Here is a 14,225-nt window from a genome sequence, read left to right as displayed (position 1 = left end):
GCAAACGCTTAGAATGCACAAGCTGGAATTCCTAAAGACTCAGAGATGTTACACGAATAAATAATGAAAAACACCAAGAACTTTACGTGGTTCAGTGGTTAAAACCCACCTAGTCCACGAGTCTATGTTATAGTTTGTTTATCTCTTAGGAAATTGTTTATGACGATTTCTGCAGAGTTTTGGCATACAAAGTTTGATCCCTTGATCTGTCTGTCCCCCCTTTATTTATAGGGGTTCACTGGATAGATTTAAGAGTCGTTTGATATATTTGTAACTTACAAGTTTGAGTAACTTCCCAAACATATAATTAAATTCACTTAAAGACATAAACTGCCTGTCATTATACGTTCACCAGGCAGGGGTTACAAGACAATAATTAAGCGTCTAAAGTCTTAGAGTCTTCAGGAATTCAATTTTGCATTCCATGCGTCAGCAACGAGCTGAATGTGTGCTACGTGATCTAGAGGCTTCTAGACTTTCACTAACTCGAACATTAAGATGCCTGGGCTACTCATTGTGCGACCTGAGGATTTGACTGGGCGATCTTTTTATTATCTTGTCGGATAGGTCTTGACTCGAACTACTGGTTCAGGGAACTTGCACTGCATTCTCGGAGCTATGACTAACTTCTTTAAATGCTTGACACCTGTACTATGAACATGACACGTTAACTCGTATTTTTTAGGTACAACACTCATCAATAAAAGGAGTCATTCCTTTATCTTTCTTAACAAGGATGGGAGCTAAGGAAAATCTAGGGCATGTGTAAGTGACTTCCAATTTTAAGTCAAACAATGACCTATCTACCTTAAGCACTGAATACAACATGTACAATAGTTGTAAGTAACTAACGTCCCTTGTACAAGAATTATTACAGTAGAACCCCTTTGAAAGTGCAATTGTCTTCTTTCTGTTCCCATATACCATTGTACGAAACAATTATGTTTAATCTTGAGCTTGCAAAGAAAAAAAGAGTTAAGAATTAGCATATCGAAATAGAATTGAAGCACCATCGATCTACATTGGATTCCATCAATCTAAAAAACAATAATGGCAATTGAAATACAAATTAATGGTGGATCGATGCAAGCTCAATGGTCTTTCGATGGTTCTTGGAAGCTTGATTTCACAACCCATAATTTGATGCCACATCGATGCTAAATCATTGTGAATTTGATGGTCCCTTCAATTCACGATTTCTAGGACTTGTATCGAATCACCATTAAAACACATCAATGCGACATCGATATCAAGTTCCATGAACACATCTATGAATATGTTAATTGATTCTACTTTGATTTGGTATCAAAATTGGCTAGAGATTCAGATTTTAATATTTGAACTAAAATAGAAAAAAAAATGTACACAAAGCTTTAAAATGATGCACATAAGTGTTCAAAATACATATATTAGTACCGGTGAGAAAAACTTACCCATAATTTTCTACTCTAAAAAAAGCTACCTATTGGATTTTCATGGTTTAATAGTATTTTTGAGCTTTTAATCAAGAATTTGGTTGGGTGTGAATCAAGTTCGTGAGAGTGATTGAGACATGGGTGGTATGGGAGGAAGAGGGAGAAAATAGAGAAATGCTAAAGAACACCTTAAGCTATCCAACACCTTCTACCACAATTAATATGAGAGACTTGCCATTAAATTGCAAAAAAAAATTAGTTTTAGGAAGAGAATAAGAAATGAAAGGGAAAGGAGAAGAAGAAAATGTCGAATGCACCTTGGTGTCACTTTTATTTTGGGTATCATGATGAATATTTGTTAAATTTTCCATACAAAATTAAAACAACAACAATTAATTTCTTTAAGAAAAAAAAATAATTTTTATGTGTAGTAGCTCTAAACTATGATTAGAAAAAGTTTTGAGCAATGACTAACAGATGTGCTATCGGTTATCAAAAAAAACAAAAAAAAAAAGGGCTGAGATTTTCAGCCACCTAAAGCTAAAGGCACAGCTTCGCCTTTCGACTCAGCCCAAGCGACAACCAAAAACGTTGAGGAAAGTTGCTCTGCAACAGTGTCGGATCGATGACGATGATGAATCGCCTTCTACCTAAGCAGCCCCCTCCACTTCTCCTCCTCCTCCTCCTAATCGTAATTCTCTTGCTCCAGCAATCATTTGTACTTGCATTCACTTCTTCTCCCAACGCCTTTTCCTCCTCAAACGACACCCTTCTCTTACAGGTACGTGATTTCTTCACCCTCAGATCTTGTATCTTCGATCTCACTTTTCTTACTATACTTTTTGACCCTTTCAGGATGTCTTGAACCAAATCTCCACCAAGCTCAGTTGGGGGTTGGATGACATTAAGGTTTCCAGGCTAGACCTTAAAAAGCTTAGGTTTGGGGCTGCTAATCGGTACGTTTTTCGGGTTGGACTCGGCAAGAGTCGCATATCGGCCAATTTCTCCGACGACGTGACCTCATGGAAGAAGTTCAGGAAACCAAGGTCCCATCATTTTGGGTATTTGCTCAATAATATTACTTCTTTGACTTTACTTGACACCTTCCAAGTGGAGGGACCCTTTGAGTTGCGGGTCGGTGCTTTTGATAACCCTTCTCTGTTTGTGCCGGTACTGCTTCAATCCTCACCTGAATATCCATTATTTTGTTGGTGTTGGGTTGATTACAAGTTTTGGTTTTTAATTTGTTTCGAATTGTTTTGTTCCATTTAACGCGTTCAAGAATCTCATTTCGACCTGTAAACGTATACACTTAGGATTCTTCCATTCCATACACTCATGTGGGTGGGAGTTTTTTCTTTGTTATTGTACTCATATGTTGAAGAAGTACATTAATGACTTTAACATCTTAAATGCTAGTAGTGTCTCTACACTTTTACATAGCAAAAGATGTCATTAAAGTATCTTATGATTTACACTACATCATATCTTTTATCTTTTAATTTCTATATTTTTTTCTTGTAATTTGTAAAATGTATTACCTCAGTAAATATTTATAGGCTTATTTATGATATTGTTGACCTTGTTGACTTTGGTTTTCAGGTGAACCGTACACATGCTGGGTTTAATCGAATTATAGTTGGTGAAGGCATCACAGTTGAAGTAAGAAAAGCTCGAGAAGTCTCTGCCTTCCATGCATCTAATCTCAGTATACCAGTGAACGGAAGTAATGTGACTGAGAAGGAGAAAAGTGAGTTTTTGCCCATTTGGCATTCATTTTGCAGACCGTTAATGCAGATTCAAGTTTTTGGGTCTCCTGAATTAGTTGCATACAGGACTCGAAATCCTTATGCTTACATTGAAACCAATTTTATCTCGAAGGACACGATTGAGTTGTTGGCAGATAAGTGTTATGGCTCTCAGTCTCATACGTACAAGAAGCGAGATTGTCCTATTGATTCCTTAAGTTCGGGAATATCAATGCTGGAAAAAGTTCTAAGAAGCTACTTTGGTAAAAGGCTAAATGGTTTAGTGGGTCTTTTTCGAGGAAATATCAAAGCTTCAGCTCTAATCCGCTTCCAACTTGAGCTGGAAAAGAATTTAAGAAGCAACCGTACTGACAAAGCCAAAGATGGGTGGAGAACAATGCCCACTGTTGAAAGGGTTTTGTTTGAAGTAGTGGCAAGAGTTGAAGCAGAGAGGTTGAAGCTCCTTATAGTGAAGGAAGTAGAACCTTTTGCTATGGCAGATACAGTTGCATGGAGCAATTTGTCCAACATCTCATTTACCAAGTTCCCATCTCTCCTTGTTCCTTCTGAGGCTTTAACACTGGATGTCAAATGGTAGGTTTAATCTCCCTTGTTACATATTTTTCTTTTTTCTTCTTCAATTTGAGAAATTTTATATAGACGAAAGATGTGATTGAGCCCTGTTCTCTTGTTTAATGATGATTGTATCAGGTTTTTCTGTACATGTTGTAATAGAAATTCATATTAGTCATTACTGCCTGTAAATATGCTAATTTGTTATCAACGAAGGAAAAATAATATAAACAATAGTATTTACTGTTAGAATGTGATGATTTGAGCTTAGTTCGTTTGCTGTAGCTGTTAGAGTTACATAACATGATCATCTAACATAGTTTTAGAATTAACTCAAACGGTCAATGTGGTTTGCCCCACCACCAGGTCTGAGTTTGGAGTCCTTTGGTATAGTTAGGTAGGGAAGCATAGTTTTAAAATAAAATAAAAAATTGAGGATATTAATTGTTCGATGAAGAGACCCAATTCAAGGGATTCTTGGAGTTCCTGGGAAATTGTGCTGGTGTGATTGCTGGTTATGAATAAGGTGATGTATGTAGTTTTGTGGAGCACATGCTTTTTTTTTTCTTTTCGTCTATAAAAATTATTGAAAGGGGCATCATTCGAATTTAGAATTGGCTTCTAGCATCTTGGTTGTCTCATTGGAACAGAGGATGGATAGAACTTAGAAGTTCATTGTTTTTAATGGGGACTTCTATATTACCCTGAAAATATTGAGTGTATCGTTATATGTAATAGACTAGGATGGTGTGCATTTTCTCTTACTTTTGGATAATGTCTTTGATCATTTGAAACTGATGGAAAAAAGAAAGATATTGTGAGCAGTTTTGTTAATTGATTTACGAATGAATGAATTAAACGTCACTTGTAGCGTCTGCTTTGTCTTTCATTATGTTTTATGTTAAGAAACATAGTTATAGCACTGCTTCTAGTGAGTGAATCTGCACAACATGTCAGCTTGGTGAATTGATCATGTATCATAGCTTTGATGATCTGCCCCCCAAATAACAAGAGATATGTAGAAAGCAGGTGTGATTATGCTTATTCCTAATTTTAAATGGTCGAAAGCTAGTAAATAATTCCAAAACATATAAAATGATTGGAATGGATACGAAGTTTCGTAGTGAGTGAATATGCATGCGCAACTTAAAAGTGTGTGCATACGCAACTTAAAAAGTGTTATTTGCGCATTCTGTCTTAGAGATTGCTTAAGGGTTGCTAACTAGCTTGTTGGCGTCGCATCGTCAGAAAATTGGTGTCACCTCATCAAGTTAAGTTTCTGTATTGGTGCATAATATAGTTTTGTTGAGACTCATTCCCCAGTTGGTGTCGCAACACAGAGTATTTGGAGCTGCAACACTGATTTTTAATCAAATTTTGTAAATTCTTCAAAACATAATTACATTATATTTAAACAAAATCTAACAAACCACATGTTTATTTTTTCTACCCTTTATTGAAGAGAATACAAACAATACTTATATATTTACAGAAGTGAAGATTACACAAAGTACCACACAACATTCCTAGAATACCACTAGGAAGATTATACGCAATCGAACTTATTACGCATCATCATTAGGATCATTACATCAAGCGTTAACTTCATTATAAACATCGTCTTTCCTGATCACTTCAACCTTTTTGTACCTGTACCAAGATGCACATAAAACATAAATTCCAAGATTCAGCACACTCAACACTGCCAACAACCAGTAGAAGTTTTCCAACTTATCCAGGTTGAGATTATTGCTGGCCAACCAACCGTCGCTGACTTTATTGACTATCTCTACCACCACCGTGCTCAAGTAGTACCCGAACGCGAACGAACACCAAGAGATGGCTGTGCTCAGCGACTTCATTCCAGCTGAGCTCTCCGCGTAGAAGAATTCCAGCAACCCCACCAACGTGAACATGTCTGCTAATCCAAATATAGCATACTGGTATCCAAGCCAGAGCAAGCTCATCGGTAAGGGAGTGAGGCTGTTGACCATGCCGTGTTCAATAGCAACATTCTTGCGCTTCTTTTCTACAAATCCCGCGACTGTCATGGAAATAGCGGAGAGGACTAGGCCTATCCCTATGCGTTGGAGGTGGCGGATGCCGGTGGGAATTCCAGTGAATCTTCGAATGATTGGGACAAAGATTCTGTCGTAAATAGGGATGAAAATGATCATAAAGATGAGAGGGATAACAGGAATCGAGGCAGCGGGAACTTTGAAGCCGATGAAGTATGGGTCCATTGTAACACCCTGTTGGACGGTGAATGTTTGGAGTTGCGCTAAGCATGTATTCATGAAGACGGTGCTGAGTATAATGGGAAGCATGCGAACTAAGATCTTTGTTTCTTCCACTTCAGTAACTGTGCATACTCTCCATGATCCAATTCGATCGGTTGTTGTCATTGGTGCATCATCAACATCATCTGTTCTTATCACTGCTGCTCGGTCCAATAACCTAAGAGCACACAATAGTATTATGCCAAAGTATTAGTACTTAATACATTTTTGTCCATTTTTACTTCTACTAAAATTCAACTACACTTCAAAATACAGGTTTTCTAAAAATAACCATTCTGGCGATCACATCGAAAAATGTTGTTGCTTGATGAAATTTCAGGGATGCGGGATATTTTTGCGGGTTTGGTTCTTCTAGCAACAATTTTTTGACATCTGTCTGACGATGACCAATGTTGTTGCTAGAACACGTTGGTAAATAAAATTTAAGATTTTCTAGCAACAAAAAAAATGGTCTATCTAGTGACAACATGTTTCATTGTTTGACGATATTTGGCATCGCCAGAAAAAAAAAATATAGTTTTGGGGACGAAAAAAGTCGTGGCTAGAAACTCCATTTTAAACTAATAATGAAACCGTGCCTACTTTAGTTTCATATTTTGTAGTTTTGATAAAATTCCAATATGATACATACTTGAACTGGTTCGTTCTTTGAAGGATTTCATGATGATGTAACCCTGCTTCTTTGTCTTGATAAATTTCATATAGCTCCCCTGAATTCTCCGGTATAGGAAGTTTCCAATTCCGGAAAGAAACAACGAAGACCTGACCATCAACACAAATAGCAAAAGTAAATACAGTTTCAATTTTCTTATTCATTGATATAAGAGCTAATAAGCTTCTTTATCTTATACATCCATCGTAAGAAAAACTTAACTGTACTTTACTTTTAAGAAATTAGAAAAAACAAAAAGCGAAAAATCAAGTTGTTATTAAGTATATATATATATATGTTTTAATTTAGTAAGAGTATGTATTATTATACCCTAAGAAAACGGAGGAGTGGGCTTCCTTGGGGAACGTTATTCTGATACCAAGAGTTGCCCATGCAAACCAAAAGCAAGGCAAAGAAAACGGCGATGAGGCAAACGCCGAAGCCCCAGTCCCAGCCCTTGTTGGTGCTTATCCAAACGACGACTGTGACGCCGATGATTGCTCCAATGGTGAGGCTGAACAAGAACCAGTTGAAGAAGCTAGACAGTCGAGTCGCCTCCTTTGGGTCCCTCTCGTCAAACTGGTCAGCTCCCAAGGCTGGGAGAGCAGCTTTGACTCCTCCATTCCCCAGGGCAACAAGGTAGAGTCCTGCGTATAGGATCGTCTCTTCGCCTTTGGATGCACCCACGCATTGGTGAGCAATGTCTAGGCATGTTGGAGGTCTTAGTTCCTGTCTATGGGCTTGGACCAGTAAGAGGATATATCCCTGTAGAGAAGTACGTACGAAATTTACACTTCCAATTGACTATTAATTATTATATATGTATTTTATTTAATACACGAACAACAATTTTTTTTTAACCCATGAATCTTGAAAACTTCTATCTATAATAATATATGATAATTAATAATTACTTTTTTTTTTGCTGAAATTACTTGTATATTATAAGACACTATCTATATATATCGTGCGTGCATGTGTATTTATTTTCTTTGACTAATTACGCTCTTATTCTAAAGAGAGCACTGCTATAACACGATTGGAATTAATGCCATGTTTGGTGCAAAGGAAAGAAAATGGGAATGAGAGAAAAAACAGAGGGGATAGAAAAAGTGAAGGAAAGAGAAAAAATGTATTTTCTCTTTTTCTTGTTTGGTATAGTCGTACAAGGATAGAAAAGAAACATGTTTTTTTTTTATTTTTTTATTTTATATTTTGAGTTAAAATTGAGAGGAAATAACTTTTTTTTGACATTTATACCTTTATATTAATATTTATTTTAATTTTTATGTATTTATTTAAAAAATATATTTTTGTCACATATAGCATAAATAAAAATAATTTTTACAAACTTATTATGAAGATAAGATAAATAGTTGGCAATACATATCTTCTGTATAAAAAGTGTGTTGATAACAAGAATTCACCGTTTTTTATTTTTTTTCGGTTAAGTTTAACAAAATATTTTTATATGTAACGGTAGATTATAAACATGATTTAAAAAAAATTAAATAAATAAATAATTAAACAAATTAAAATATGATACTTTTGAGATATTTTACAATGATAATTATTTAAAAATAATAAAACTATACATTTTATAACCTAAATAAAATTTAATTAAACTTAAACTTAATATTATATTAAACATATAATATATAATCTTTTGTTGTCACTACCAAATTCAAAAACTAAAACAAACATAAACTTAAAGAAAAATAAATTAATTAATTGATTAAAATGCGATATTTTAAAGATATTTTATGATAATTTAAATAATATAATCATTTTTATTTAAAAATAATAAAGACATACATATCATTTTTTTATCTTATAAATTTGTGTGATAGTTTGTTTTTTATCAAGTGGTTGAAACTTTTTTTCTTTATCAAATTCACCAAAGGACATTGCAAGATATACTAGAAACTAAAAATAGTTAATGCATGTATATTACTGTCTACACTATGACTTTTTTATTCTTATTTTATTTCTATTATTAATTTCTTTTTAAATATTATTGTATTTTATATATATATGTCATGTAGCTATGTAAATATATATCTATGTCAACGTTGTGTTTAGATATCATATATGTAGAGATTATTGATATAAATATTTATATATACTATAGAACTATAATTTATTCTATTATATATATATTTAAAAAAAAACAATGAACCAATTTTTATTAAAATTAATGACAATATTTACAACTTTAAAAATAAGCAAATGTGCATTGTATATTACTTCTACCTAGTATAATTATAAATATCTTATTGATAAGGATGGTATGTATTTGTTTTATTATATATGAAATATTATCTATCATTGTTGATAATGTGTATTTTATAAAATTAATTTTTATAGCTAAAATGATAAGAATTTAATAAACCTCATAACAAATTTAAATAAACTAAAGTAATACTTATATGTTAAGATATATGATATTTGAGGTCAAAAATATAATTTAAAAATATTTATTTTAACAATAATATACTAAAAATACTAGTATTTATCAAGGGTATTTTGGTCTTATAAAGCTTCCAACTTTTTATTTATTTATTTTCTCTCCTATTTGAAGAGAAAGATTTTAATGTGGGCCCACCACTTTTTTTCTATTCATTTTTCTTTAATTCTTATTTTCTACCCTATCAAACTACCTATCTTTTTATCTCCATTCCAATTTCTTCCTTTTATTTTTCATCTCTAATAACACAAATGCTAAATCCCGAACCACCTATGATTGGTGACAGCTGTTAAATTTTTGTCACATTTAATTATCTCAATTAAAACATTAAAAAAAATTGCTGCAAAAAAAAAAAACAATAAAGAATGAAAAGTCCAATCTAACCCCTACTGTTTCCCTCCCCCATTGTTTTGCTCTGTTCCGAAATTGATTCGTAGTTTCAAAAGTTTTTTTTGTTTTTTGAAAAAAAGAGTTGTGGCCGGTAGTCCAAAAACCAGAGAGTTTTGCTGAAAAAGCTTTGCTGGCCAAAACATGAGCAAATAGTACTAACACTGTAAAAAAATCCAAGGCACAAAGAAAAGAAGCCTTTGCATACCACTCCGCAGGCTCCTCACTATCCTCAAGGACTGAAATGGCCATTGAAATATACATTTAGTATTTGTATTTTATTTATTTATTTATTTTGCAATAATCTCTGTATTCTAGAAAACTAGAAAGAACCAGAAAATAAAAAATAAATGTATACAATGAGAATATAGTAATATATATTTGAGAAGCCCAAATTCGAAAAAGTTGATACTTTAAGTTGTATGCTTACAATCAAACTCCTCAATATATACCTTTTAAGTTTTTCAAATTTTGCAGAGTTTCTTTCGAGGGGAAGAAGGAAAAGAATAAGAAATGCAGTTATGAAAATGGGTCTTTTTATTTATTTGTTGTTTTTAACTTAAATGGAGAGAAACTTTGTTTACACGAGAAAATGGAAAGAATTATGTATTTTTTAGGCTTTTGTGAATTTATTCGGACTTATGGTTTGTAGATTTGGCACCCAAGCTGTTCATCAAATTTTTGATTTTTTTACACCCAAGATGTTGCCAAGTTTTGAAAAGTTTGACAATAATGGAGACTTCGGTCTAAAAACCGTGTATTCCAAATACCCATAAAATGTGGGACCCACTGAATAAATAAATACAACCACGTCAGATTGTAATAATTTTCTAGCGTGACGAATAGCATGCGTTTTTCTTCTAAAAATGTAGACCAAAAGCTTAGGCCATATGCATAAATCTATCTTCAACCCAACTCCAAAAATATTCCCATTTACCTATTGATGAACAGCACCACGGCATATATGCTGTACACTGTTCACACGACATTTTTTTTTTTAAGATAAATATATTTATATCTTATATATATATTTATATATATAAACATATGAGTATTATGTGGGTTTATATTTTATGTTGGGTTTTTTAAATTATAAATACATATATAATTTAATTTTTTAAATAAAATTTCAAATATTTCATAATTAATTTTTTATATAATTTATTTTAATTTGTGTGAAAATTCTTACTCTAAACTATAAGAAAATAAAATTAACATTAGTTTAATTTAATTAATACTTCAAGAGTGTGTTATGTTTTAGGGTTAATTAAATATATTTTATTGTAGTAGTGTAATATTTAAATAAGAAAATGTAATGTGTTATTATAATTTTCAAGTTTTAATATTTATGAAATAAGTTTCATGTAATTAATAATGACATTTTTACTTAATTGATTAATTAAATAATAAAAAGAATATTCTATTTTATTAAAATATAATATAATAATAAATAATATATTTTTTGGTGTAATTTTTAGTGTTGTGATTGAAATGAAAAAAAAATATAGTGTTAAGTAATGGGTTGGAGATGCTCTTAGTCATGCCCAACTTTGCCACTTTTCCTCATAAATTCCCACCAAGTTGTTTCCTTAAATTAATGCATTTCAAACTTAGTCTCTATCTAAGTTTCTAGTCATAAATATATATATATATAAATATATATATTAGATACAAGATAATATTTTTAATAAAAATTAAAATAATATATTATATATTATTATAATAATATTTTATAATATTTAAATTTATATTAATATAAGTATTAAATATTTGGTATTGTATTAAATATAATAATAATAATAATATTTTATAATATTTAAATTCATATTAATATAATTAGTAAAAAATTAGATAATAATATTTTTTATATAAAAGAGATATTGTACGTACCACCAACTCAAAGGAGAGGAATAGGAGGCATGTTCTAAATCTGGTTAAATATGTGTCACTGATGAATCCACCAAGGAGTGCCAACAAAAATGAGGTTCCCATGAAGTTGGTGAGCATGGTGGATGATTTGGTCAAGCTGTAGTTCATGTAACCATAGAAGTAAGTCACCAGGCTGACTGCTATGGCAATAAACGCCATGTTCTCCAGACCCTCCGTCCCTGATCATCATAACCATATTCATCCATTAATTAATATTATTGAACCCTCCATCCATCTAAACCCATGCCAATTCCCAATTACCAATTGCCAATTACGTACATACTTCTACTACTTTTGATAATTAATTTTATTAAATATTTAAATATATATATTTATATTAGCCGTTTATAGATTTATAAATTTTTTTTATTAAATTTATATCATTGTCATATAAATTTTAAATAAATAAATAATATTATATTTAAAATAATAACATAAACATATTAAATAAAAAATTATACTAAAACATAAATTTCAAATAAATAAATAATATTATATATAGAATAATGACATAAACATATTAAATAAAAAATTAAACCACAACATTATTTATAATTTTTTAATATATATATATAATATGATAACATAAATGATAATTTTTTTAATAAAAATTAAGATTATGTATTATATATTATTATTATATTTTATAATATTTAAATTTATATTAATATATGTATTAAATATCTAGATTTGTATTAAATATTATTATTATAATAGTATTTTATAATATTTAAATTTATATTATTATAATTATTAAATATTTAATTTTGTATTATATCTTATTATAATAATTATATTTTATAATATTTAAATTTATATTAATATAATTATTATATTTGTGGTCTTATATTAATTATTATTATAATAATATATTATAATATTTAAATTTATATTAATATAATTAACAAATATCTATTTTTTTTTTTTGTTAATTTTAAAAGCATCCTCCCGTTAAATATTTAGAATATTTAGTTAAAATTAATAAAACAATCTCTTAATAAAAACAAAAATTTCCTTGTACACTTTTTATACGAAAGAGTTAAATATTTATATAAATATATATAAATACCATATACAAAAAAAGCAGCTCTATTTCCTCCCTTCTTGCCATCTTTTTTGGATTCGGTAGAGCCGATTCTGAAAATTCTTCTAATCTCCTGGTGACACATATATGGGGAAATTAATGTTGAGTTAAACTAGTACAGAAGTAGCTAGAGTCCTCGAAAAATTTCAACAAAAGAAACTCATATATATATATATATATATACACATATGATGTACAGTAGTTCTTGATGAGAAACTCGTGATATGAAATGAAGAGGATGAAAAAGACAGAAAACCACTATATCAATATGATTAATAGTACCATAGCTTTTGGAGTCATATAAGCTCTCTGGGCCCAGAAGGCGAAGGTTATATGTTATTAGCTAGTTGAGTACACTAATGTTGAGGGTATTGTGTGTATTTATATAGACGACGTTGGGACATACATAATACATATAGTTACCCCACATATACAGCCAATAATTATATTATTAAATAATTAAAATACATATATAAATATGCATTTATTTATGGATGTTTATTGATGCTCTTGAAAACATTATCTAGGAGCATTAATCGTTATAGAGATGATCTATAAACTCTACACAAAAATAATTAATATTTTAGATTTGTCCATTTCTACAATTAATTAGAGATGTGAATATATGCCCATATATATATTTTAATAATAATAAACAAAGTTAAATGGGTACCTGTGCACATATATATGTTTAACAAATTAACACTACACATTATTACAGTTAACTCCTCATCATTAAATTATCATATGAGCCCACGAGTTGTTCTTAACATTATTTTTAAGTAAAAGAAAACTTACCATATCAAACGCCTTCTAACGTTTTCAAGCGATGAACATCAACAAATAATTGCATATACATCTGAAAACAACAGAGATACATTGAATTTTACAAGTTCAGAAATTAATATTTACAGAAATATATTTAATTTTTGAAAATCATTTAATAATTAAATTATTTACATATATAATTTTAAACTATGTATGTCACCTGTACAAACTTATTATGAAAAAGTTTTATTTATTTTTATTTACTAATTAATTTATAATTAGTTAGAATAAATAATAATTTAGTAGCAAATGACTTCCACATTCGTCTGCCAAAATATTGCAAATTTCCTTTGTACTATTGTATTTGTTTAATTTTGTCCATATCATTTTATTTTTTGTTACAAAAATGTCTATTGAACTTCTGAAAATATATCCTTATGTTATGTTCTATTTTTTTTTTATGGATTATTGATGTGACTATCATATTTTGAGTCACTTTCAATTTTTGTAACTCACTCCAACTACTAATAGGGTTGAGAATTCGTGTAAACATGTCTTGTTCATGTCGACACGATTATGCACTACTACAAAATATTCCTTACGGGTCACATTTTAGGACACACTTAAAAAAAGACTCTGGAGTTTTAAAAAAATACATTTTTGGATGCACAATTGTGTTGTTTGGTAACACTTAAAAAACTAGTTTTGTATTTAATTAATTAAAAATTTAAAAATTAAACATAAAATGTGTTTGTTAACTCTATTTTTATTTATTATTTTTTTAAAATTTTAATTAAAATTTATTAAATTTTGAAAATAGAATTTTTTCACTTTCAAAATTTTTTTAAACCGTTTTCAATTTTTTTTTTTTTTCTTCTCTTCTTTAAATCAACACCTTATAT

General features: G+C 30.2%; 2 protein-coding genes across 2 annotated transcripts; one reads left to right on the top strand and one right to left on the bottom strand.

Moving 5' to 3' along the window:
• The first annotated feature begins 1,705 nt into the window (after positions 1 to 1,705).
• On the top strand, positions 1,706 to 4,020 carry LOC133803905 (protein TUNICAMYCIN INDUCED 1). The gene is made up of 3 exons (XM_062242049.1): positions 1,706 to 2,196; positions 2,271 to 2,585; positions 3,018 to 4,020. Exons 1-3 carry the CDS (start codon positions 2,041 to 2,043, stop codon positions 3,759 to 3,761), a joined length of 1,215 nt encoding a protein of 404 aa, XP_062098033.1. The 5' UTR covers positions 1,706 to 2,040; the 3' UTR covers positions 3,762 to 4,020.
• A 1,222-nt stretch (positions 4,021 to 5,242) lies between these two features.
• Positions 5,243 to 11,645, bottom strand: LOC133803904 (protein NRT1/ PTR FAMILY 4.5-like). Its single transcript, XM_062242048.1, has 4 exons — positions 11,433 to 11,645; positions 7,019 to 7,453; positions 6,668 to 6,798; positions 5,243 to 6,193 (listed from the first exon to the last, which is right to left on the bottom strand). Exons 1-4 carry the CDS (start codon positions 11,628 to 11,630, stop codon positions 5,329 to 5,331), a joined length of 1,629 nt encoding a protein of 542 aa, XP_062098032.1. The 5' UTR covers positions 11,631 to 11,645; the 3' UTR covers positions 5,243 to 5,328.
• Between the last annotated feature and the right edge of the window lie 2,580 nt (positions 11,646 to 14,225).

Source organism: Humulus lupulus, chromosome X (assembly GCF_963169125.1).
Source record: "Humulus lupulus chromosome X, drHumLupu1.1, whole genome shotgun sequence".
Classification (NCBI taxonomy): domain Eukaryota; kingdom Viridiplantae; phylum Streptophyta; class Magnoliopsida; order Rosales; family Cannabaceae; genus Humulus; species Humulus lupulus.
The sequence above is the reverse complement of the archived record's forward strand: the minus strand, read 5'-3'. Positions and strand labels throughout refer to the sequence as shown.

Excerpts from the sequence above, each read along its gene's own strand:
- LOC133803905 (XM_062242049.1), top strand. The coding sequence starts at position 2,041 with ATGACGATGATGAATCGCCTTCTACCTAAGCAGCCCCCTCCACTTCTC. Across the intron at positions 2,197-2,270 it reads ACGACACCCTTCTCTTACAG|GATGTCTTGAACCAAATCTC; the intron begins GTACGTGATTTC and ends TGACCCTTTCAG. Across the intron at positions 2,586-3,017 it reads ACCCTTCTCTGTTTGTGCCG|GTGAACCGTACACATGCTGG; the intron begins GTACTGCTTCAA and ends TTTGGTTTTCAG.
- LOC133803904 (XM_062242048.1), bottom strand. The coding sequence starts at position 11,630 with ATGGCGTTTATTGCCATAGCAGTCAGCCTGGTGACTTACTTCTATGGT. Across the intron at positions 7,454-11,432 it reads TCCTCTCCTTTGAGTTGGTG|GGATATATCCTCTTACTGGT; the intron begins GTACGTACAATA and ends ACTTCTCTACAG. Across the intron at positions 6,799-7,018 it reads CACTCCTCCGTTTTCTTAGG|GTCTTCGTTGTTTCTTTCCG; the intron begins GTATAATAATAC and ends GTTGATGGTCAG.